At 41.1% G+C, this 27,349-nt stretch overlaps 1 protein-coding gene across 1 annotated transcript; it reads right to left on the bottom strand.

The window, feature by feature from the left end:
• On the bottom strand, positions 1 to 27,349 carry C12H2orf16 (chromosome 12 C2orf16 homolog). The gene is given in 13 exon segments (XM_058550709.1): positions 1 to 199; positions 201 to 5,653; positions 5,765 to 5,839; positions 6,341 to 6,958; positions 7,142 to 7,172; positions 7,383 to 8,841; positions 8,926 to 12,958; positions 13,508 to 14,254; positions 15,392 to 17,211; positions 17,651 to 17,746; positions 17,965 to 18,019; positions 18,616 to 18,694; positions 27,206 to 27,349. Coding segments are annotated over 13 exon segments (14,697 nt in total). The 3' UTR covers positions 1 to 112.

Here is a 27,349-nt window from a genome sequence, read left to right on the forward strand (position 1 = left end):
GCGGGTTTCTTCTCATATACTAGTTCAGGCCTCCAAACTTGCCCTGCTTTGGGGGTTTTTTATGTTTGAGTAACTCCTGAAATCTTGAAACAAACTATGTCTCAGTCTCTCCCTAGGGGAGCTGTGCTTGAGTCTTAGAGAGAGTGTGACGGATTCTCTCAGAGGGACTGTGTCGGCTCTTCTCAGAATGACTTGAGTCCGCTCCTTTCAGAAGGACTGCGACGACTCCTCTCAGAGGGCCTGTGCTGTCTTCTCTCAGAAGGACTGCGACGACTCCTCTCAGAGGGCCTGTGCTGTCTTCTCTCAGAAGGACTGCGACGACTCCTCTCAGAGGGCCTGTGCTGTCTTCTCTCAGAAGGACTGCGACGACTCCTCTCAGAGGGCCTGTGCTGTCTTCTCTCAGAAGGACTGCGACGACTCCTCTCAGAGGGCCTGTGCTGTCTTCTCTCAGAAGGACTGCGACGACTCCTCTCAGAGGGCCTGTGCTGTCTTCTCTCAGAACGACTGCGACGACTCCTCTCAGAGGGCCTGTGCTGTCTTCTCTCAGAAGGACTGCGACGGGTTTTTTCAAAGAGACTGCGATTGGTCCTTTCAGAGGGACTGCGACATCTCCTCTCAGAGGGACTTTGATGGCTCCTCTCAGAGGGAAGGTGATGGCTCCTCTCAGAGGGATGGCGATGGCTCCTCTCAGAGGGACTTCCATGGCTCCTCTCAGAGGGATGGTGATAGTTCCTCTCAGAGAGGCTCCGATGACTCCTCCCAGAAAGACTGCCACAAGTTCTGTCAGAGGGCCTGCATTGGCTCCTTTCGGAGGAATTATATGGGGTTCTTTCCCTATAGAAGCTGTGATGGTTTGGTTCCTTGTGTGTGGGTTTCTCTTTAAGGTGACCATGTGAGGTTTTCTTCATGGGGGAACCATGTAGGATTCTCCCTTGGGCCTGAACTCTGGTTCCTCTTTTGGAGTTCTTGGACTCCTGGCTAGAGATTTCGTTTCTGTAGAAGTTTCTCTTAGCTCTGCTGCTACTGTCACTTTGAACAGCACGGAAAGGCTGTCTGATCGAGGTGGTTATGAAAGTGGTACTTCTTTGGGAAACTATGGGCTTGGGCAGTTGGATAGATCTGTGTTGGAAAGAGGTATCTCTTTTCGGTTGTTGAGCTGATCTGAATAGGTCTGTTTCTCCCCACAACATGCTCTCCTGCTTAGTGGCTGAGTCTATTGGCTGTAGCTTGACAACTGGCATCCTGTCTCTTTTGATATCCTTTGATAAACAATAGTCTCTGACTTTTTGTTTTGGATGATAGTTTTTGCTTGACCACAAATGGTCTGGCCTTGTCCTGTCCTCAGGTTTCTGCCTCAAAAAAGCCATAATTCTGTGTGCTGTTTGGAATGCCTGCTTTAGGCCCTGAAAAAGCAATTGAATGAATTTGGGTTGGGAGGGTTTCTTAGGTTGTCTTTGTAAAGAGGCAGTAGTTGTCTGAGAGGCAGTAGTTGTCTGAGATGCTCCATTCCTCTTCCTTCTTAACCGGGCTGGTAATTCCCTATAGGGACTCCGTATTATGGTTCTACTGTTTGTGTAGAACTTTGTGTTTGGTGTTCTAACTCTCTTGGTTATTCTTTTTATTGGATATTTTGAATCATGGGTCTTTTTGGTTCTCACTTTAGCCCATTTTTCATCCTGATCGCTTTCAGAGTCACTCTCTGGTAGAGAGTGAACTTGAGTGAATTCATAGTGCCCAAGTTCTCTAATTTCTGTCTTTCCTGTTAGGTCAGGGCTGCCACATTGCCTTCGCCTGATGTGGACTTGTACAGGAGCTGGAGACTGGGAAGACCCAGACTGGAAATCGATTGTAGAAATAGGACTCTTGGAGGCTCGAGCATAGATTTTAGCTTTCCTTAGTGATGGTGATATAGGACTTCTTGGTGTGATGGGTCTGTCTTTTCTATGATACTTTGAGACCTGAGGTCTTTTCCCAGTTTGCAACCTAAAGCCAAGATGGAATCTAATCTCTGCATGGCCTTCAGCATTGCTTACAAGATGGAGCTGTGGATAGATAAGAAGGTAAGGCCCAAAAGTGGCCTGTAATTTATGACAGCAGTTAAATCCTGAACATCTGCCACACTGTAGGCAGATAGGGTATTTTAGGACCAGACCTGAAGCTAGAGGTGGAGGTACATTGGGAGGTATTTGACTCCTTAACATTTTTGCTGCTATTTTTAGCTGCAGATCTTGTAGCAGCTGGAACTGTTCTGAAAAGTCAGTCTTGTCCTGGGAAAGATAACTTGGCTTGAGGGAGTGTTGGGACTCAAAAATCCTTGTCTGTGAATCACTCTGTGAGTTCTCACTCTCTTCCCCTGGAACAGGATCTTTCCTAGCGAAAAATATATTGAAGGAAGATTCTGACTTCACTGGGGCAGGAAACTGGTCCCTTGTACATGAAATAGGCATGTGCTGAATGACTTCCTGGGATATATCACTGAGCTTTGAGTTTGTTTTCTTCATTCTCACTCTAGTCCCAGAGTATTGCTGTATTATAGAGGACATGGAGCCACGTGTCCACATCCTTAAGGCCATTCTTTTCTTATGATCAAGGCATGAAGTATGCCTTTGAATATAGTTTTTGACCATTGAAGGCCGAGAAATAGTACTTCGACCCTTCTCTGGCAGACTCTGGGAAAATTCCATCAGTTTAGCTGGAACCCCAAATAAATTCTGAATAGACTGACAGGTATCTGCAATGGTTTTTTCTGTTAAAGATGTTTGAGAACAAAGCTTCCTTTCCATAGTGGTCCCCAAGACATTCCCTAGTATTAGCATATTGGAGAGATATTTTCTAGGTAGTCGCTGCCTCCAAGAGTGACTCTCCCACAAATTCTGTTGTCTGCCCAGGACAGACCAGGCAAGGCCTCTTCGAGCCCTTGATCCTGCCTGGAAGGTCCTAGATGGTGATCTCCAGCTTTGTGGTGGATGTTGGGAGAAGCCTTGGAGAGAATTCTCTAGCTCCTCCACCTGCTTCCTCTTAGTCTTCTCCTTAGATGTGACATCCACTCCTGGGATCTCAGAATGTGGGGTTTCTACAGTGTTAGCTATCTTATCAGAGGGTTGATTATGAAGGGACAAGGGAAGGGTTGAAGATTGTATCATAGCAGGGTCTATAAAGGACTCTTCAGGCAGCAAAATATCTGTCCCAAGGTTTTTTATATCCAAGGCTCTTGATACTTCTGGCATCTCAGAATCCCAAAGGCCTCCTAAATCAGATGTTGTTTTGACAGAGCTTGAGATGAGTGAGTTTGAAGAGTTGTGTAGAAACCTGGAGAAATAATTTCCTACTTGTAACACTTCTCCTGACGTTAACTTCTCAGATTCCCTATTCTGATACACTTGTCCTAGATTCAAATCCTCACATTCCATGACTTGCAGAGGCCCTGTTTTTATCCCAATAGATTTCACAGCCTGAAATCTTTGTTCATGAGTCAACACTGTAGGTTCCTCGAATGGAGATGTTGGCCGTGAGGTTAATTCTGCAGATTTCACTTCAGTATTTGGCCTTGGAGTTAATTCTACAGGTTCTACCAGTTCTTGAAGATGTGGCCTTGGGAGTAAATCCAAACAATCCATTACTTCAAGCCCCAATCCTAGGGCTACTCGTATTGGTTCTACAACCTGAGGAATTGGTCCTGGTGCTAATTCCTCAGATTTTACAATTTGAAGTGGTGGCCCTGGGATTAACATGGTCTTTACAATTTGAAACCCTGTCAACTCCATTATTTCCAAAATTTGGTGTGTTGGCTCTGTGATTAATTTCTTAGATTTCACATTTTGCAACCATAGCCTTGAGGTAAACTCTGAAGGTCTCACATCTTGCAGTTTTGGTGTCAACTCAACATAGTCCACCATTTGAGAGGTTAGCCCTGGCGTTAATGTCACAGACCTCACAACTTGAACTGGTGGCCCAGGAGTCACTTTCACAGATTCAGCAACTTTTGGGGGGGCTACTGGGGTTACCCCTGTTGATTGAGTAACTTGAAGGTCTGTCTTTGTAGATTCTGTGACTTGATCTAGTGGCTTTGGACTAATCCTCGTAAATTCTGTAATTTGACCCAGTGGTCTTGGGGCTATCTCTGAATATTTCATACTTTGATTCTGTGACTGTGTTAGTTCCATTGATCCCTCCCCTTGTTGCCATGTCTCAGAGGTGAGCTCTACAGATTCTACATGTCCTGCATCTTGACTTATTCGCTTTGGGAGCAACTTTAAAGATTCCTCCCTTTGAAGCCATTGCTTAGAGGTCAAACCCACAGATTCTGAGATTTGATGTCCTAACCCTAATATTATCTCTGAAGATCCCATATGATGCCATGACTTTGGAGTCAGTTCTACAGGTTCCTCCACTTGCAGCACTGTCTCAGAAGTCAACTCCACAGATTCAGGAACTTGATATCCTAGGCCTGGTGTCATCTCTGAAAATTCTGGGACATAATGTAATGACTTTGTAATCAATGCTACAGAATCTTCCCTTTGCAATCTTTCCTCAGAGATCACCTCTACAGATTCTAGGGCTTGAGTATAGGGCCTTGGAGTTCTCTCTGCATATCCAGTTGCTTTACTTTTTGGCATTGGGGTCATTCCAAGAAATTCCTCCCTTTGCAGCCTTGCCTCAGAGGTCAACCCCATAGTTTCTGTAATGTGATGCTTGGGCTCTGGGGTCATCCCTTCAGATTCCACAACTTGCTGTAGTGACCTTGTATATAACTCCCCCAAGTCCTTAACTTGAGGCCATGACTGAGAGAACAACTCCAGAGTTTCTGGGATTTGGTAGCTTTTCTCTGGGGTTAATTCTAAGGATTTTGAGCCTTGATCCCTTAGCACTGGAGTCAGATCAACAAATTCTGGTACTTGAAGATCTAGCTCCAGAGGCATCCCTGAAGATTCCATGGCTTTAACTATTGGCTTTGGGGTCAACCCTACAGATTTCTCTACACCTTCTGTGCCTTGACATGCCAACCTTTGTGCCATGTCTGAAGATTCTGTGACTTGATAAATTGGTATTGAATTCAAATTCACAGATTTAGGGACTTTATACCTTGGCTTTGGGATCATCTCTGCATATTTTACAAACTGATGTCCTGGTCTAGGGATTATTTCAGAGGAGTCAGTGATTAGATAGCTTGTTCTTGGAGTTAGCTCCTCAAATTTCACTCTTTGAAGCATTGACCCTGGTGCTAACTCCACAGATTTTCTATCTTGCTTCAGAGACACTGAAGACAATTTCACATGTTTTATACTTTGCAACTTTGGTTCTGGAGTAAGCTCCATAGATTTCACACGTTGTTGCTGTGATTCTGAAGACAAATTTGAAAATTTGACACTAGTCAACATTGGTCCTGATGTGAACATCTTAGTTGGTTCTGGTGCCAACACTACTGATTTCACATCTTGCCTTCCTGAAGTCAATTCTCGGCAAGTCATACCTTGGTGTTGGGATCCTGGTGTCAACCCTACAGATTTTACATCTTGAAAACATGGCTCTGGTGCAAAGACCTCAGATTTAACACCTTGTGACCTCAGGCATGATGACAACCCTAAAGAATTCACACTTTGAGGTTGTGGCCATAGGTTTGACTTCACAGATTTCATTTCTTGAGAACATGGCTCTGATACAAACACCATAGATTTCTGCCTAGGGCAAGAAATCAAATTCTTAGAATTCACATCTTGAGGTCGTGGCCCTGGTTTCAACTCCAGAGATTTCACATCTTGAAAACACAGCTCTGGTGCAAACATCACAGATCTTACACTATGCTGTCTGAGGTGTGAGGGCAACTCCTCAGAATTCATACCTTGAGGATGTGGCCCTGGATTTAACTCCACAGATTTCACTTTTTGAAAACATGGCTCTAGTGCAAACACCTCACATTTCAAGTCCTGTAGCTCAGAGCCTGAAATCAACTTCACAGAATTTGCACCACAAAGCAATGGCTCTTTGTTCATCTTCATAGATTTTACATCTTCAAGCAGTGGCTCTGGTAAAAATAACACAGATTTCACACCATTTTTCTGAGGGCCCAAAGTGAATGCAGATTGTATATCTTGTTGCTGTGACCCAAGGTGGTTCTCCAAAAATTGGACTTCTGGAAACTTTGTCCCTGGAGTTAACTCAGAAGATTTTACACCTTGCAAATATAGTCCAGGGTTGAACAAAATAGATTTTGTACCCTGAGATCCTGGGCCAAGCTTCAATTCAGAGGGTTTCATGCCTTGCATCTGTGGCCCCAGATTAAACTTTATAGAATTTATGCATTGAAGTTCTGACCCTGAATTCAACTCAGAAGAATTCACACCTTGCATCTCTGGGCCACAGTTGAACTCCATTGATGTTATACCTTGAAACTTTGTCCTTGGAGTCAATTCACATTTTATATCCTGTAAATGTTGCACAGGGTTGAACATAGATTTTATACCTTGAAGTTCTGGCCCTGGATTCAAATTAGAACATCTCGTACCTTGACATTTTGTCCCTGAAGTCAATTTAAAAGATTTTACACCTTGCAAGGGTGGTCCAAGTTTGCACTCCATAGAATCTACACATTGAAATTTTGGCGCTGGCTTCAACTCAGAAAAATCTACACACTGCATCTGTGGCCCAGGGTTGCAGTCCATAGGTGCTACACCCGGACACTTTGACCTTGGAATCAATTCAGATTTCAGACATTGCAAATGTGGTCCATGGTTGAATACCATAAATGTCTCACTTTGAATCTCTGTCCCTGGATTCACCTCAGAGCCCATATCTTGACATTTTGTCCCTGAAGTCAACTCGAAAGATTTTATCCCTTGCAAAGGTGGTCCAAGTTTGCACTCCATAGAATCTACACATTGAAATTTTGGCCCTGGATTCAATTCAGAAGAATTTACACACTGCACCTGTGGCCCAGGGTTGTAGTCCATAGGTGCTACACCTGGACACTCTGACCCTGGAATCAATTTAGATTTCAAACACTGCCAGTGTGGTTCTTGGTTGAATACCATAGATGTCTCACATTGAATCTCTGTCCTTGGATTCACCTCAGAGCCCATATCTTGACATTTTGTCCTTGAAGTCAACTCGAAAGATTTTACTTGCAAGGGTGGTTCAAGTTTGCACTTCATAGAATTTACACACTGTAATTTTTGCTCTGGATTCAACTCAGAAGAACTTACACTCTGTGTCTGTGGCCCCGGGTTGCATTCCAGAGGTGCTACACCTAGAAACTTTGACCCTGGCATCAATTCGGATTTCAAACACTGCCAGTGTGGTCCAGGGTTAAACACCACAGGTGTCTCATTTTGAATGTCTGTCCCTGGATTCAACTCAGAAGATTTCCTACCTTGCAGTTTTGAAACTGAAGTTAACTCAGAAGAGTTACCACTTTGAAAATATGGCCCAGGGTTACATCCAGTAGAATTTACACACTGAAGTTTTGGTTCTGAAATACATGCAGAAGAATTCACACCTTGCAAATGTGGCCCAAGGCAGGACACCTTAGATTTTATACCTTGCAGCTCTGGCCCAGGATTCAACTCAGAAGATTTTACACCTTGCAAGTGTGGCCCAGTGTTGAATGCCATAAAATCTATACACTGATGCTGTAGCCCTGGATTTGCTTCAGAGGATTTCCCACCTTGCAATTTAGGTTCCTGGTTGAATTCCAGAAATTGCTTATCTGGAAGCTTCATCTCTGTTCTCAACTCAGGTTTTATCTCTTCCAACTGTGGCCCAGGATTGAACTCTAAAGACTGCATACCTTGAAGCCTTGTTCCTAGGCACAACTCAGAAGATTTCGCACCTTGCAACTTTGCCCCAGGGTTGAATTCCATAGATTTCACACCTTGAAAGTGTGCCCCTGGTGTCAACATAGACAATTTCCTATCTTGTAACTGTGGGGCTGAGTTGAATTCCAAAGATTTCACATCTTGTACCCTTGTACTTAGAGTCAATTCAGAAGATTTCATGTCTTGCCACATTGGCCTCGTGATGAACTCCCCAGATTCTCCACTTTGAAGCTTGGTCTCTGGTGTTACCTCAGCAGGCGTCACACCTGGTAACTGTGGAACAGGTTTTAAGTCAACAGATTTCAAATCTTGAGGCCTCCATTCTAGCGTTAAATCATATTTCTCACATTGTCTCTGTGGTCCAGGGTTAAATTCCATAGATTTCACTCCTTGAAGCTTCCTCCTCTGGGTTAAATTAGAAGATTTCCCACCTTGTAACTTTGGACTATGGTTGAACCGTAAGGATTTCACATCTTGAAGCTTTGTCCCTTGAATCAACTCAGAAGATTTTTTACTTTGTATCTGTGGTCCAGAGTTGAACACTGATTTCACTTCTTGAAGCTTTGTCCCTGGGATCACCTCAGAAGATTTTATACCTTGAAAGTGTGGTCTAGAACTGAACCCCATGGATTTTACATCTTGAAGCTTTATACCCATGATCAGCTCAGAACACTTCATATCTTGTAACTGTGGGCCTGAGTCCAACTCTACAGATTTCACACCTGGAAAGTTCCTCCCCAGGGTCAAATTGGAATATTTTTCATCCTGTAACTTTGAACCAGATTTCAATTCTACAGATGTCACACCTTGAAGCTTTTCCCTTGAGATCACTTCAGAAGATTTCACACCCTGTAAGCGTGGTCCAGACCTGGAATTCATAGATTTTACGTCTTGAAGCTTTATATCCATGATCAACCTAGAAGAATTCATATCTTGCAACTGTGGGCCTGACTTAAATTGCACTGATTTCACTTTTTGAAGCTTTGTCCCAAGTATCAACTCAGAAGATTTCACACCTTGCAACTGGGGACTGGGGCTGAATTCTTTATGTTTTACATCTTGAAGCTTTGTCTTTGAGGTTCCTTCAGAAGACTTGACATTTTGAAACAATGGCCCAGGGTTGAAATCTGTAGATTTGACGCCTTGAATATTTGTCCCTAAGGTCAATTTAGAAAATGTTATACCTTGCACATGTGAGCTGGGGTTTAACTCAGTAAATTTCGTATCTTGGGACTTTGTCTCAGGTGGCAACTTAGAAGATTTTAGACCTTGCAATGGTTCCAAGTTGAAATCCTCGGATTCCACACCTTGAAGCTTTGTCTGAGGAGTCAACTCAGATGACTTCATATTTTTCAAGTGTAGTGGGGAGTTCAACTCTATAGTTTTATCACTTTGTAATTGTGACCCTTGGCCTAATACCCCAGATTTCACCTCAGGAAGCTGTAGTTTTTGTGTAAGCACTAGAGACTTTGCACCTTGAAGCTGTGTTCCTGGGGTCAACTTAGGAGATTTCCCATCATGCAAGTGAAGCCTAGATTTGAACATCAGAGATTTTATATCACAGAGCTTTGACCTTGAAGTCAGGTCACATGATTTCATACTTCTAAACTGAAGACAAGGTTTCAAATCGAAACCTTGAGGCTGATGCTCCTGGGGTGATGCCAAAGATTGTATACCTTGGAGCTTTGGCCTTGGAGTTAATGTGGATGACTTCATATCTCTTAACTGTATCAAAGATTTCAACTCTGCTGGTTCAACACATTGAGATTGTAACCCAAGATTTAGCAGAGGTTTCATGCCTTGACACTCTGGTACAGGTATCCACTGAACAGATTTCATACTTCCAAGCTGTGGCTGTTGGTTTAACTCCACAGTTTTCACACCTTGAAGCTGTGGCTCTGAGGTTGACACCAAAAATTTCCCTTTCTGCAGCTGTGATCCTGGGGGCAACTCAGGGGTTTTCACACTCTGCAACTGTGGCCTGAGGTTGAACTCCATATATGTTGTACCTTGAATTTTTGGCCCTAGAGTCAATTCAGATGACTTCACATCTCTTAACTGTATTGAAGATTTCAACTCTGCAGATTTGCCACCTTGAGATTGTGACCTAAGATTTAATCCTACAGATTTCACACCCTGCAACTCAGGCCCTGGTATCCACTGAACACATCTCATACTTTCAAGCTGTGGCTCTTGTTTTAACTCAACAGTTTTCACACCTTGAAGCTGTGGCTCTGAAGTTGACTCTAAGGTTTTCATTTGGTGCAACAGTGATCCTGGGGTCAACTTGGGGGATTTTATGCTTTGCAACTGTGATTTAAGTTCAAACTCTTTAGGTTTTACACCTTGAATATTTGATTCTGGAGTCAATTCAAATGATTTCATACCTTTTAAGTGTAACTCAAAGTTGAGGTCTACTAATTTTTCACCTTTAGATTTTAACTCTGGAATTAATCCCAAAGACATCCCATCTTCTGATTTAGACCCTCTCTTCAACTGCTGTGAATTCACGCATTGCTGCTCTGGTGAGATTACAGATATCTCACCATCCTGTTCTGGTCCAGGAGTTAAATTCACAAGTGCCATCCCTTGAAACTTTTGCCTTGGGGCTAAATCCACAGATTTTACTCCTTGAAACTTTTGTCTTCTGGTTACATTCACAGATTTAACTACCTGCTTGTTTGGCCTTGGGGTCAACTTCACAAATTTTACACATTGCAGCTCTGGATCTGGAGTCTCCTCTACAGATTTTAAACTTTGAAGCTTTAAACGTGGGGTAATCTCTATAAATTTTGTATCTTGCATTTGTGGCTCTGAAGTCAGTTCCTCAGGTTTCACACCTTGCAATTGAGGCCCTTGGAGCAATGGCTCAGCTGCAAAAGGCACAGAATTATCACCTTGTATCTTTGGTCCAAGTTTCAATTCCACAGCTTTCACATCTTGCAGTTGTGTTCTTGGGACCAACTCCACACTTTTAAATTCTTGAATTCTTGAATGCGGAGTCAATTCAACAGATTTCACACCTTGATGCTTGGAATCTGGGGTGATTTTCACAGATTTGACATCTTCTATCTGTGGACCTGATGTTATCTTCATAGATTTCACATCTTCCAGTTGTGGACTTGGGGTTAGCAACATAGATTTCATACCTCTTAGACATTGTCTTTGAGTTGAGGCCACAGATTTCACGTCTTCTAACTCAGACTCTGAGATCAACAACTCAGATTTTAAACCTCGAAGTTTTGAGCCGGGGGTCTGCTCTATCAGTTTCACACCTCCCACCTGTGGCCCAGGGGTTAACACCGTAGATTTGACATCTCCCAGTTGTGGCTTTGGTGTTAATTGCATAGATTTCATACCTCCCAAATGTGGCCCTGGGGGTATGTCTGTAGATCTCATATCTTCCAGCTGTGGTTCTAGGGTTAGTGCCTCAGACTTTAAACCAAAAAGTTTTGAGGTTGGGTTCCACTCCACAGGTTTTACATCTTGCAACTGTGGTCCCTGGATCAATTCAGAAAATTTCATACTTTGTAACTGGGGTCTTCTGGTCAACTCAGAATCATTTACACTTGGCAACTGTAGCCCCAGAGCCAACTCCATAGATTTTACATCTGGTATTTGTAGCTCTGAGACTAATTTATCAGAAATGTCCCCTTCAAAGCTTGACATTTGGTCTACCGCTACACATTTTATACCTTTAAACGGTAGCTCTGGTACTAACATTTCAGGTTTAACCCCTTGCTGCTCAAGTCCTGGGGTCAACTCCATAGATTTTATTTCTTGCATCTTTGGCTCTGGGGTCAACTCAAAAAATTTCACACATTGTAGTTGTGGCCCTGAGTTTAACTCCGAAGATGTCACACCTTGAGGTTGAGTTCCTGATGTCAGATCACAAAATTTCACATCTTGTAGCCATGGCCCTGGGTTAAGCCCCATCTGTTTCATACCTTGAAGCTCTGGAGACATCTTTGCTAATTTAGAATCTTGAAGCCCTAACTCTGGAGTCATCTCCACAGAATTTACACCATGAAACATTGATCCTGGGGTTTGTTCCCCAAATTTGACACCTTGAATCTTTGGTCCTGAAGTCAATTCAGAAGGTTTGACATCTTGCTGCCTTGGTCCTAGGTTCAGTTCCTCAGACTTCATACCTTGAAATTGTAGTTCTGAGGTCAGTTTCACAGATTTCATGCTATGAAACTGTGATCCTTCTACAGACAGAACAGATTTCATATTTTCAACTGGGAGCCCTTGGCTTAACTGCAAAGATGATTCTGTTACAAACCCTGCAGACTTTATATCTTGAAGCTGTGTTCCTTGTATAAACTGCACATGTTTCAAATCTTGATGCTTTGGTTCTGGGGTCAAATCAGAAAATCTGACATCTTGCAAGCATGGTCCTGAGTTTACGTTCACAAATAACATATCTTGAGGTTGTGGTTCTGGAGTCAGCTGTACAGATATAACACTTTGATGCTTTGGCCCTGGAATAAAATCTAACAATTTGATTTCTTGCATTGGGGAAGCTGGGGTCAATTCATCAGATTTCACACCATGATGTGGGGACTCTGAGATTAAATCTGCAGGTTTTTCTCCTTGAAGTAGCAGGCCTGGAGATAACTTTGAAAATCTGACACTTTGTGACTGTGGCCCTAGGGTCAATTTCACGCCTTGGAGCTGTGCCCCCTTAGCCAATTCCTCTGATATTATACTTTGTAGCACTGGCTCTTGTATCAGCTTCTCAGATTCTACCACTCCAGTAGTAGTTGACTGTTGGATTGAATTAACATATTTCACATCTTGTAATTGTGGCTCTGGATCCAACTGCCTGGACTTTACTCCCCAGAGCTGTGGCTCTGACGTCAACTCCGTAATATGTGGTTTTGGTCCTGTAATAAACTGTTTAGATCCTACCGCTAATGGGGATGACTCAGAGGTTAACTTCACAGATTTCAAATTTTGCAGTAGTGGCTCTGATTTCTCATATGGCATCCCTGGTCCTAAAGTCAACTCCAGAGATCCTTTTTCTGAATATGGTGGTACTGGCATTGCCTCCTGGAGGTTTGCAACTTGAAACAATGCCAACCCCACAGTTTCTGTGTTTTCATATTCTGACCTTAGGGGTATCTCTGACAACTCAGTAACTTGAAGATGGGGTCTTAGAGTCATTTTTGCCGATTCTATAACTTGACCTGTTGGTTTTTGTGTTAATTCCCCTTGGAGCGAATCCTCAGAAGTCAGCCTCACAGCGTCCATGTCTTGGTAGCCTAGCTCTGGAGTCATCTCTAAAAATTTTTGAAAACATGGCCTGGGCATCATCCCAGCAGTTTCCACGACTTGCTGTGGGATCAGCTTCACAAATTCCTCCTCTTGTGGCCAGATCTCAGAAGCTAACTCTGCAGGTGCCGTGTCTTGATGCCTTGGTCTGCAAGGTAGACCCACAGGTTTCATTACTGGTAAATGTGGTTCCATAGTCAGTTTCCTTGATTCAACATGTAGTAACGGTGACTCAAGAATTAACCTCCTAGATTCTTCCAATGGGGCAGTTAAATTCACAAATTTATTATCATGCATTAATGGCCCTACAGTCAACTCCTCAGGTTTTATACTTTTGGGCTGTGGTTCTGAGGTCAATGGCACAGATTTCACACTTTGAAATTGTCGTTCTGATATCACTTCCTCATAGTTCATAATTTCTGAATATGGTCCTAGATTCAGATGAACAGACTTCATACACTGGGAATCTGGGTTCAACATCTCTGATTTCATACCTTGCATCTCTGATCCTGGTACTAACTCCAGAGATTCTTGTATTGTGTGTTGTGACACTGGAGTCTCCCCCATGGCTTTTACACTTTGGAGCATTGTCTCAAGAGTACCTTGGAATGACATTGAGTTCATCTGCATAGATTCTGAAGCTTGGCTCAATGGCCCTGGGGTATTTCCTAAAGATGATTGTACCAACCCCACAGATTCTTTCACCCGATAACAAGTGTCAGAGGTCAACTTTGCTTCTGCTTCTTGATATCCTGGCTCTGAGATCATCCCTAAAGATTCTGAAGCGTGATGCCATGGGGTCAATCTTTCAGGTTCTGTGCCTTGATGATTTGGTTTGGGGTTCAACTCTACAGATTTTACTACTTGAATGTGTGCCCCTGGGATCAGCTCCTTATATTGTATGCCTTCTACCTGTGTCTCAGGGATTAACCTCCTACATTCTATTTGGGGAGTTTTCACATCTTTAAGCAATAGTACTGGGGCTATCTCCAGTACTTTTAAAGATCTTTTATCTTGTAACCATGGCTTTGGGGCCAACTCTACAGATTTCATATCTTCCTGTAGTGGTCTTAGGGTCAAATCCACAGTTTTTATACATGGAAACTCTGGTGGTAGGGCCAAATGAACATATTCCATACCTTGCGACTGTGAACTAGGGGTCAAATCTATAGATTTCTTACTGTGCAACTGTGATGCTGGGGCTAACTCAGCAGATTTTTCACTTTGTTTTTGTGGTCCTAGGGTTAATTGGATAGATGTCACACCTTGAAGCTGAGACCCTGGGGCTGACTGCACAGATTTCCCACTTTGCAGCTGTGGTACGGGGGCCAACTCACTGGATTTTACACTCTGCAGTTGAAGTTCTGGGGCCAGTTCTACAGAGTTTACAGTTGAGATCAGCTGTCCATATTTTACCATTTCTGGGATTGAACCTGTGATTATATCTACAGATTTTACACTCTGCAATTCTGGTCCCAAGCTCAGTTTCTCAGATTTTATATTTTGCAATCTTGGGGATAACTTCATAGACTCCATAACCTTAAATTGTGGCATTGGCTTTGCCCCCATACATTTCACACCTTGAAGCAGTGATGTAGTAGTCATTACTGCAGATTCTTTGACTTGATGCGGTGGCCTTTGGGTCATTCCCATAGATTCTGTACCTTGACCCAGTGACCTTGGGATTGTCCCTAAAGATTCCATTATTTGATGATGTGACGGTGTCAACTCTACAGATTTCTTCATTTGTAGCCATGTGTCAGAGGTCAACCCCATAGTTTCTATAACTTGATGACTTTGCCTTGGGCTCATCTCTGAATATTCCAGGATTTGATGCCATGGGGTCAACCTTGAAGATCCCATGACTTGATGAGGTGGCCCAGGGGTTAATGCCATAGATTCTGTGCCTTGATGATGTAGTTGTGGAGTCATCCCTACAGAGTCTAGCATTTGAATCCATGACCCAGGAGTCAACAACTCCAGAGATTCTTTGACTTGAGATATTGGCCCTGGGGTCAAATCCTGAGTTTCTACAACTTGTGACTGTGGTGCTGTGATCATTCCCATGGATGACGCTAGTGCTATTGGGGTTAACTTTAGAGAATGTATGGATTTATGTGATGGCATTGGAATCATCCCTACTGATTCCATGACTTTAGGTGATGTCTTTGGAGGTAAGCCCACAGATTCTACAACTCCAGGTGGACCAATAGTAGTAGGTGAGCTAGAAGAAATCAAACCATCTGGTTGAGTTGCCCTTGGGGTCAAATTTGCAATCTGAGACTGTGAATCTGGGGTCAAACTCCCAGATTCTGTAACATGTGCTGGTGTAACTATTCCCATGAAATCCATAGCTTGTAATAGTGCCACTGGAGTTACTTCCATGTAATCGATGACTTGATGCAATGGCCTGGAGATCATTTCCAATGATTTTGTGTTTTGATGTAATGGCCCTGGAGTAATCTTCAATGGTTCTATGACTTGACTTTGTGACCTTGAGGTTGTGCCCACTGATTGCATAACTTTATACTGTGGCCCTGGGGTCTTAGTTTCCATGACTGCATGTTGTGGCCTTGGACTTGTCTTTCCTGGTTGTATGACTTGATGGCCCAACAATGTCTTCATTTTCAGTGAGTCCATGACTTGATATTGTGGCCTCGGGTTCATTCCCACTGACTCTATGATGTGTGGATGTGATTTTTTAATCATCCCCATAGAATCCATGACTTCAAGCAATGCTGCAGGAGTTACCTTCACATTATCTGAGACTTGATTCAGTGGTCCTGAGGTCATCTTCTCTGATTCTATAACTTGATGCTGCGGCATTGGGGTTACCTCCACTGATTCAATAACTTGATATGATGGTTTGGGGCTTACACTCACTGTTTCCATGGATTCCACTGGTTTCACAACTTCATTTGGTGGCCGTGGGAATGAACCCATAGATTCTATCACTTCTGTATGTGATTCTGGGATCATCCCCATTGAATCCATGACTTGAAGTAATGCCAATGGAGTTACCTTTATGCTATCTGTGACTTGATATGGTAGCCTTGGGGTTAACTCCACATTAGTCACTTGGGTCTTATGCTGCTGTACCCTTTTCTCTGGAAGACCTATGACCCTCTGCTCTATACTAAGCTCTAGCACATGTTTTGGGTCCTTTTGCAGTAAAGTAGTTTCCTTTTGAATTATGTCAACTCCTAAACTTTTGGGAGGTGGAGTGCCCATTGATATAACTAAGGGCCTGGATCCAAGGATTTGGGGGCCATCCTCAGGTTGTGACTGCTTACCTGGGGTAAGTGACTGTGAAATTTTTGTTTCTGTTCTATTTAATCCAGATTCCACTCCAATGTTCACATGAAGCTGAAATGATGGAAGGTCTGGGGATTTATTGTTGATATTTTGCTCAGCGCTTTGATGAATGGGCATAGATAACTGGATTTGCGGTTTCTCTGGTTCAGGGACTCCTCCTTGTACCTCAATTAAATAATTCAACATTGCCCATGATTCCCTCACAGGCAGAGGCACTGTTTGTTCCCGCAAAGTACAAACCTTCCAAGCCATATGTCCCTCTAACTCCCACCTAGCCAAAGGTGAGAGCCGGACTGGAGCCCACCCTGGGAATCGTGGTCTCTCCTTGAAAATAGAATTTGGCCCATGATCTGATGTCAAATGACTCTTGCTCCTTCTCTCATCTTTTGTTTTCTCTTGTTGTTTGCAGAGATTTGAGGATTCAAAAACAGAGTTGATAAAAGAGCTTTGAGGTCTTAAGGGTGAAAGAGTTGCCAAATTCTGAAAAAGTTTTGATTTCCTAAGCTCTGAGAGCTGAAAAGGAGGCAGAGATGTGCCTAGGTTCCTGAACACCGAAGGTTGCCTTTTGGGGAAAACAGGTAAACTATGTCTCCGGAATTGCCGGGTTGTTCTTTCAGAAAAAGCAGCAAGGTGAGACAACCTGGAGTTGTTGCATGATGATCCAGAAGAGATGCTATGGTCAGTAGAATGTTTTGCCTTCTTACAGTCACAACAGGGTAGAGCAGGTTCCTGAGCCACAAAAACAGAGGAAGTAGAAGAAGAAATCATATCCTCTGATTCAGGCAAACACGGTTCCATAAGCCTTGATCTAAGAAATAAAGAGAAAAGTTTCCATTTGCTTTGAAGCAGGAAAATGTAGGAAAAGGGAAAGATAATGGCCAATGCAAATGTAAAATATTTTTGCCTGAGGGGAAACAACAACAACAACAACAACAACAAAAGATTGCTTTCCCCAACATCAATTACTTATGGAAAGAACTTCTTCCACTGGCACAAAGGGAGGCACCTGTCCTCATTCCAATCAGAAATGATCCATAGACCAGTGGTTCTTAAATTTCTTTTGAACCTAGAACTTTCTCCCACTGCCAAAACTAACTAACTAACTCACTCACTCACTCACTCTCTTCTTCCTCTCCCTCTTCCTCCCTCCTTCAGTCTTTCCCTCCTTCCCTCCTTCATTTCCCTCCTTCCTCCCTCATTAGCGCTCTACAACCTTCAATCCCCACCCAGAAAATACATTTCCTGACCTTGCACTTTCCAGGTATTGGAAGATGTGTTGAAAACTCCTGTCCATTGACCAGAGTATGTATTCCTGGGCCCATCTCACAGGGAGTCCTGAAAAGCTGAATGCAACAGAGTATGTCAGTGTAATTGAAGTAATATTAAAATACTGGAAAGGAAACCAACAAGAAGAGAGACTTAACTTAGAAAGGAGACAGCTATCATTGTGAGGGAAGTAAAACAGAGTCCCAGGTATCTTATTCCTAACTTTTACAGAGTTTATCAGTAGGATAGGCTGAAGAGAGAAAGAATAGACACAGTGAAGATCGATTTGACTTACCATGTCAGGTTAGAGTCAATGCAACCCATCCTGAGATTTTCTTCACACTGAAGAGCTGGGTGTAGGGGTGAAGAATCTATTAGCATCATGACTATTGACATCACCTAGTTCAACCCCCTTATCTTGCAAATCAGGATGCAATGGTGAAGTCATGCCTAAGATCATAAATCTAACTAGTGGAACAGCTCAGACTTAACCTGGGTCTCCAGTTTTTTTTAACTAACTATGCTGCCTTCACCATATAATAGATGTAAACCATTGGAAACAGCAGGAATAATCATGGTAGCAGGGAGTTGGAGTGGGGGAAACAGAGGTCATAATACATTTCTTTTCCTCCAAAGCAGTCCATCTAGTGTTTGTGGTAGGGGAAAAAAGGTACTGAAACGTCCCGCATCAAACTCTTGGTAGTTACCCCTTCTTCATTCTCCAATCTCACCAAGTTCTTTCCTGATACTTTGAGCTTTGCACAAAAGGAGATTAGGAAAGGAAGTGTAGAAAGAATTATGGAGCTGTTTACATCTCTTTGGAAGTGGAGATGCTAGAAAGAAAAGGCACATTTCTTGCATTTACATAATCTTTTTCAACCTCCCTCCTTCCCCCTGCTGTTAAAGGCAAGTCTTAAAGCAGACCCACAATTGATCTGTCATTAGCCTTGAGGTGAAGAATAAAGAATAGGGTCTTTCTGACCTGTAAATTTCTGGATCTTTTTCAATTTATGCTGCTTTGAAGTCTGGAGAGGCACAAAAAGAAAAAATAAAATCAGGTAATGTTCTAGGTTAGAGAGTTTATTGACAGCACATTTCATCCTATAAACACAACTATTAATACTGTTGGCATCCCTAACCACAGCAACAATTACCACCTCATTCATATATTCATGAATCGTTTATTAGGTACTTACTAAGTTGTAGGTATTGTATAGGGTGGTGAGACTACAAAGATAAATATGATCCCTGTATTCTAAGAACTTACACTAGTAGAAAAACAGATGTCTAACGAGGTAAGTTACACTACCATGTGGTATAGGCTATAACAGAAATATAAGTGTTAGGGAATAAAGAGGACAGTGATCAACTGCCTGGGACAGAAGGGAAGAATTAATCAAGAAGTTGCCATTTGTACTTGAGTTTGAAGAATCAGCAGAAGGTTTTTATGTGAAGAAAGAGTATTCCAGGCAAGAGGAAACATCACCAAGATTAGAAAGTCATGATTGTCAGGTGCATTTTTGCTAAGTAGTGAGAGATGAAGCTGAAAAGGTAGGTGGAAGCCAGATTATGCCAAACCGTGGAATTTTTATTTTATCCTATAGGTCAGAATTTCCCAACCAGTAGCTAGTAAACTCCTGGGTTTTTTGCAAGGGTGTTCTGGGTCATTTTAAAGGTAGAAATTACATTTGTTACAATTTCAAGTAAAATGATTTTTTATTTCTTCCATTTAAATCAGGACATCGGTTTCGAAGAGTGTATTACAAGAGCCTACACAACAATTACTGGGGATTCAGGAATGTGTTTATGATTCAGTCACTCAGTTTATTACTCAGTTGAATACTCCTAGCTGCAGTGGTAGTTTTGACTTTTAGACAGTTTTAAATTGATTTTAGGGCCGGCCCTGTGGCTTAGCGGTTAAGTGCGCGTGCTCCGCTACTGGCGGCCTGGGTTCGGATCCCGGGCGGGCACCGACCACCGCTTCTCCGGCCATGTTGAGGCCGCGTCCCACATACAGCAACCAGAAGGATGTGCAACTATGACATACAACTATCTACTGGGGCTTTGGGGGACAAAAAGGAGGAGGATTGGCAATAGATGTTAGCTCAGAGCTGGTCTTTCTCAGCAAAAAAAAGAGGAGGATTAGCATGGATGTTAGCTCAGGGCTGATCTTCCTCAAAAAAAAAAATTGATTTTATGCTTAGTCATATATTATTTAATTAATGTCCATCATGGGCCATTGATTAAAGCCAACAAGCAAAGGGAAAATTGATATTGAAATACAAATTAATATACTTACAAATGGTCTTTCTATATATTTATCTCAAAATGATCTCTACATATCACAGACCTAAATAACCTCTCACTAAAAAACACTTGAAAATCCTGAATAAAATACGACAAACATTCTTTTAAAAGTGGAATTTAGCTCCTCTCAAGAGAATAAGGGAAATCTCCTGGCCAAAAATAAGGGGAAAACTGAAAAAGAAAGAGTGGAAAGTCAGCTGATACTTCAATGCCCTAGGTCATTTGCAGTGTCAGTCACTAAGGGACTTGGGATAACAGCTAGGTAGGGACAAAGACAAGGCCCAAGTGAAGTGGGTATTTGGAATTGATACCCCGTGAAAAAAAGCCAGGATTCTCAAATTGCTACACACTCAGTAAAAAAGTGGCTAAAAAAAAAATTCTGCCCACCAGACAAGGAAGTTTGAGAGCTCTGGGTGGGGGATTCTCTGAGAATTCTAAGAGTCTATCCTCATACTGGTTTGGAATACTAATTTATACTCACTGTGTAGCCAGGAACCCTCAAACTGAAAATAAAAGGGGTCCTGGGCTGATAATGCCTCTAAGGCAAAGGCAAACTTAATCCAACAATATATAAAAAGGATCATGAACAACATCACAAACATGTTATATTTATTCCAGGAATTCATGGTTAGTTTAATATTTAAAAAATTCATTATAATTTAGCATGTTAATACAATAAATGAGAAAACCCATATGAACATCTCAATAGAGGCAGAAAAAGCACTTAACAAAATTCAACATGCATTCATGCTAAAATTCTTAGCAAACTAGAAATAAAAGACAATTTACTTAATCTGATACAGAATATTTACAAAAACCATATAGCAAACATTAAATATAAATGATGAGTGAATGAAAACTTTCCTCTCCTAAAAAAAAAGATAAAGATCTGCACTATCACCACTTCTATTGAACGTTGGACTGGAAGTCCTAGTCAGTGCAATACAGCAAGAAAAAGAAATAAAAGGCATAAGGACTGGAAAGGAAGAAATAAAATTATCATTTGCAGACAATATGATTGCATAGAATATCACAATATTCTTTTTGAAAAGCATCTATAGATAAATTTTTAGGATCAATAAGCAAATTTAGCAAAGTCTCCAGGTAAAAGGTCAATATAGAAAAATCTATTTTATTTCCAAGTATTAGCATCATTTAGAAAATGACATTTAAAATATCACACCAAATCAGACCATATGTGCCTCCTAATGGTCATCATCGCCTATAAAATAATCTTCCCCCCCAAAAAACAAACTTAACTCTGATAAGTCTTAAATCCAATTTCCCCATTTACAGGAAATACAAAGACAATGGAACATGTTAAATGTCAACATTTAATCAGCAAAATCCTGCCTGCCAAATTCTAGAGGACAAATGATCCATTTCTTCAACACATAAATGGGAAGAAAAAAAGAAAGAAATGGAGGTGGAGAATCTACAAATTAGAAGGGACTTAAGAAACACACCAACCAATCTCAATATGTGGACCTTATTTAGATCTTCAGTCAAACAAACAGACCATAAATAATAATTTCTATCATTTATGGGACAATTGGAATTTGAAATATTGATGGATATTTGATGGTATTAAAGAATTATTGTTAAATTTTTAGGTGTAATAATGGTATTGCAATTAAGTACTTTCTTTGTAAAGAGTCTTTATCTTTTAGATATACATATTTATTTATGAATGAAATTATATTATCTGAGATTTGCTTCAAAATAATTGGTAAGTGAGTTGAAGCTAGGTGATGGATTCATGAAGATTCATTATATGCTTCTATGTGCTTTTGATTTGTTTGAAAATTTCTCTAATAAAAATGAAAAAATCATTTTCTATAGCTTCAAAAAACCCTCTTTATTGAAAACTAAATATTATTGAAAGAAATTAAGAAGGCCTAAATAAATGGAGAGACAAATATATTCATAGATCAGAAGACTCATTATTTTTAGGATGTCAATTATCCTCAATCTGAACTACAAATTCAGTGCAATTCCAATCAAAATCCTGCATGTGTTTGTGTGACAATTAACAGCATGATTCAAAAATTTATATGGAAATGCCAAGGACCTACAATAGCTAAAACAATTTTGAAGAGGATCAAAGTTGGAAAATCTACACAACCAAATTTCAAGACTTACTACATTAATAAAGACAGTGAGTACTGATGCAAGGACAGACAAATAGACCAATGTAACAGAATAGAGAGTCCTGAAATAGATCCAAACATATACATTTACCTGAGTTATGACAGGGTCACCAGCACAATTCAATGAGAAAATTATGGTCTTTTCAAGAAATGGTGCTGGAAGAAAGGCCTAGCATTAGGGTGAGGTAGTAAGGCAGAGTCATGCAAGTACCAGATCAGATTTAAAATTTCGATATCTTGTACATTATAGATTTTCCACATTTATTTTGATTTTTTAATAATAGTACATTAAATATTATCTTGATTAGTAAGTTTTTTGGTGTCCCTTAAATTTTGTGCCCAAGTCGGGTGCCTCACTCATCTCACCCTAGTCTCTGACCTACTGGAAGAATTGGATATCTATATGGGGGGAAAAAAAAGAACTCTGATCCCTACCTCACACCATACATAAAAAGTAGTTAGAGATGGATCATAGATCTAAATGTGAAAGAAAAAAAAGTTTTCCTGAAGAAACATAGAAGAGTATCATAATGGCCTGAGAGTAGGTAAAGCTTTCTTACATTGAAAACAAAAAAAAAAGCACTAACCACAAAAGCAAAAATTGACAAATTGGATTTCATTAAAATTAAGAACTTCATTAACACACCATTGTGAGTGAAAAGGTAAGCCACAGAGTGGGAGAATTTATTTTTAATACCTTTATCTGGCAAAAGAGTCATATCCATAATATTTAAAGAATTCCTAAAAATCCATAAGTAAAAGACTGACAACCCAATCATTAAAAATGGGCAAAAGAACTGAGCAGGCAGTTCACAAAAGAGGATTTCCAAATGGCCAGTAAACACAAGTTGCTCAGTATCATTAGTCATCAGGGAAATAAATGTACATTAAAACCATAATGCAATACCAAACATACTCACCAGAGCGACTAAAATAAAAAAGACGGACAACGTCAGGTGTGGGCAAGAATGTGGAGAAACTAGAACTCTCATACTCTACTTATGGAAGTATAAATTGTATAATCACTTTAGAAAACTGGCATCATCTACCAAAATTAAACATACATACCAGAGGGCCAAGCAGTTCCTCTCCTATTGGAAACTGGATTCCACATCAACAATGTGTTATTTGCAATTAACATCCTGAAACCTTCTTTATCTCATAATATAGGTATAACTTTTTTTAATTATAAAAATAAACTGACTTTTTAAAATGCAATGTGCAAGAGTTCCAGCCACTGGGTCATGAAAGCAAATTTTTTTCTACTTATGCCACAACAGGTAGTTAAATTTCATTTTACATTTAATATACATTGGGTCCCCAAACTAACAAGCATGATGTAATGTCACTTTAAAATTTATTTTCGACAACATGCGTGAATCTCGAAAACATTGTGCTCATCAAAAGAAGCCTGACACAGAAGAATATATACTGTGTGACTCTATTTTTACAAGGTTCAAGAATAGGCAAAACTAATCCATGATGACAGAAATCAGAATAGAGGCTGCCTCTGAGTAGGAGGACAGACGAGGAAAGGACAGGAGGGAACTTTCCAGGATTATGGCAGTGTTGTGTTAGATAATGGGTATATAAATCTATCAAAGTGCATCAAACTGTACACTTAATATCTGTGCATTTTACTGTATATAATTGTCCCTGAATAAAAAGTATATTTGTTGGCAAAAAAGGTTTTTCTTACATAAATATGTAGTAAGAAATTTTATTAATTATTTTATGTAGCAGAGTGATTTATTGAGTAACTTACACTATACTTTGTTTTTATTGCTGCATCCTTCTGAAAAAGAAACTAATAGTTCCCCTCACCAAAGAAAGTAGCCAGGCCTTTGTTCTTACGGTCTTGGTTCTCCTAATCTGCAGTAGGGAGTTTTGCTGCTGAAAAAATTGGCAGGAAACTAAGAGACAATCCTCCTGTAAGACTAGACCTGTGGAGGATTTTGACTTGAGTTGCACCTGAGGTTTAGTATTGGGTGCTTCCAGGGTTGAGAGGAGAGGGAAGCTGGCTCCCAGAAACTCGGAAACAACACTGAAGCTGCAGGTACACTGGGTAGTGAGGCCCTGAGCCAGAGGGAATTTAGCCCTCCTGGTGTTAAGAGCTGAGATATAGTAGACTGGGGGCCTTAGCAAAGATCTCTGTAACCAAGCTTGGCACACAGGAGTTGAGCCACAGCTTTTGCCTTCAGATGGCAAAGAAGAAAAGTAATAGCTATTCCCATGGCTTAAGGACCTGGCCCTCTGCTATTCTGGATTAACTGCACAAACTCCAGAGTTTTTATACAACATAAAGATTGAGGAGGAAAAACATACTGGACTTTTTGCCAACCTAGGTGATAGGAGGCTTAAACTAGATTATATTTCATGTAGACAAATTTGCCATTTCTTACACCTAAGTGTTATGGAACAATCCATACCTGTTACAGTTAATTTAAAGTCAAACATCATGCATCACTTGTTACACGGAAAAAGTGGACATTTGTCACTTACTCTTAAAGATGATATTAAAATGAACTTTGCTATTTTAAAAAACATGCTATTGTAAAATGAAATATTATTTACTTAAAATTACTTATCATATATTATGAAAAAAGGACAAAATTATTTTTAAATTCTTAAGGGAGTTGACAAATTTTGACAGTGAAAGAAGTTTGAGTGTCAAAAAAGGTTGGGAAATGCTGCTGCCGGCAGTGGGATGCTGAGAGATTTTGTTTAGTTACTTTTAGCATAGTAACACAGTCAGCTTTGGGAGGTTTTGTGAGTGTTGTGGGGTTTTTTGTAGAGCCAGAGTCTATGCTCTAGGCTGGGAGAAGTTTGTAGGAGACCAGTTAGGAGACTAAATAGTTAAGAGATGAAGTCCTAGTTAAGCCAATGACACTGATTCTGGACTGCTGCATTTGAGAGACGTTTCTGAGAAAAAAATTGAAGGACTTTGTGGCCGCATATATCGATAGCCATATCGATTTCCAAGATCTAGAGTCCAGGCTAGTGCTTTCCAATAGAATTTTCTATGATGATGGAAATATTCTATATCTGCTCTGTCAAATATGCTGTGGCCTCTAGCCTTATATGAGCACTCGAAATGTAGGTAGTGCAATTAAGGAACTGAATTTTAAATTTTATTTAATTTTGATTAATTTAAATTTAAACCCCTGCACGTGGGCAGTGGATACTAGATTGGACAGCACAGATCTAGACCATTAATTTGAGCTGCTTGATGAATCTCCACATACATTTTATAAGCACTGCAAATGTAATAGTTCATTTTCTGCCTCCTACCACACTCAAAACTTCTGCCGTCTAATGTTTCCTATGTTGTTTAAAATGTCATCATCTTGTCAGTCATTCAGGGTTAAAATTAGAAGTCATTCATTTCACAAACCTATATGGAGTACTTACTATATGCTAGGCAGTGTGTTAGGCACAAGGATGAATACAGTCCTCAAAGGAAAATGATGATAATGTTTATAATTAACTCTTTGTGTTTGGGATTTACTCAGGAAAAAAAAGACTCAGTCCCTTCCCTCTCTTTCTGCCTCACTTTCCACATCTAAACTTTCACCACAGTACCTGCCTCCTCTTTCACATCCCTGAGGGCAGAGATTTTTGTCTCTTCCATTTACTGCTGTATCCATAGTGCCTAGAGGAGTGCCTTGCACATGGTGGTGGTGGTGGTGGGTGATAAACATCTGGGGAATGAATCTATGTCTTCTTTTCCACCTTACTGCTCTGATTCTTTCATTTCCTTTTCCCTCCTTCCCACTAAGTCGCTAACATAGCCTTCTATTGGCTTAGCTACACCAGAGAACTACCATATACACTTACTGGAGTCATTTAAAGCCTCACTTTCAAAGTGTGGTTCTTAGTCCAACAGCAGTAGCATCACCTGGGAGATTATTAGAGATGCAGAATCTCAATCCCTACCCTGCACCTACTGAATCAGAATCTGCTTTTTAACAAGACCCCCAGGTGATTCATATGCATATTAAACTTTGAGAAGCACTGCTCTAAAGCACAGATCTAAGCACATTTTTATCTGGCTTTAAAATCGTCGCTGTTGGGGCCGGCCCCGTGGCTTGGCCATTAAGTGCGCCCGCTCCGCTACTGGCGGCCCGGGTTCGGATCCTGGGCATGCACAGACGCACCGCTTCCCCGGCCATGCTGAGGCCGTGTCCCACATACAGCAATTAGAAGGATGTGCAACTATGACGTACAACTATCTACTGGGGCTCTGGGGGAAAAAAAAGGAGGAGGATTGGCAATGGATGTTAGCTCAGAGCTGGTCTTCCTCAGCAAAAAGAAGATTAGCACAGATGTTAGCTGAGGGCTGATCTTCCTCACAAAAAACTATATATATATTTGATGTCTTTCAATTACATACAGAATAATATTTACACAAAGTATTCAGCCTAGCATTCAAAGCCCTCTACAATGTGACCTCTATCAATTTTCCATGCTTTTCTCTCACTGAGTTCTCTACACTTCTATACTCCATCCAGATAGGTGCCTTCACCTCTCCTCAAATACATCCAACACTGTTCTGCTTCCCATGCTTTTTCCCAATCTATTCCTTCCATCTGGAAAGTCTTCCACTACTCTCTTCCCCCCACTCTATCCACCTTCAAATTCCTATCCTTGCTCTGAGGCACAACTCAAACCTGAGCTCTCTCAGAAGGCATTTTAGAGATCCCCCTAGTTCAAAATACTTTCTTTACCTCCCATCTCTTTAGCAATATTTATACCTCTGTTGACTCTTATCACTTTCTCTTTCCTTGGGTTATGTAAATATCTGACTGTCTCCCCCACTTCACCTCGAGCTCCTAGAAGGGATGGCGTTTTAGTCTTTCTCAATGTCTAGTACACTGCCATATATAATAGTTTCTCAAAGTTTGTTGAAATGAATTGAAGGGAAAAGGATTGAGAGTGACTTATAGGAACATATCTATAGGCACTATCTTAACTCCCCTCTCCCGCTCATCCAATTCCTCCCATGGCCCAGGATGTAAGAGTTTCTATGGCTGCAGGGGCAGGGAGAAGTGAGTTTTAAGGGAGTGTTACATCACATACCTCTGAGTCTTTCTTGGCTGCCACCTGCTCCCTGCTCTGTTTCCCAGAAAACAGTACCCAAAGACCCCACACAAGGAAACCACATAATAGTAGAAGACTGACATATGGTGGCAGTGGGATTGCCAGCCCCCAAATTGGCGCCAT

This window comes from Diceros bicornis, chromosome 12 (assembly GCF_020826845.1).
Source record: "Diceros bicornis minor isolate mBicDic1 chromosome 12, mDicBic1.mat.cur, whole genome shotgun sequence".
Classification (NCBI taxonomy): domain Eukaryota; kingdom Metazoa; phylum Chordata; class Mammalia; order Perissodactyla; family Rhinocerotidae; genus Diceros; species Diceros bicornis.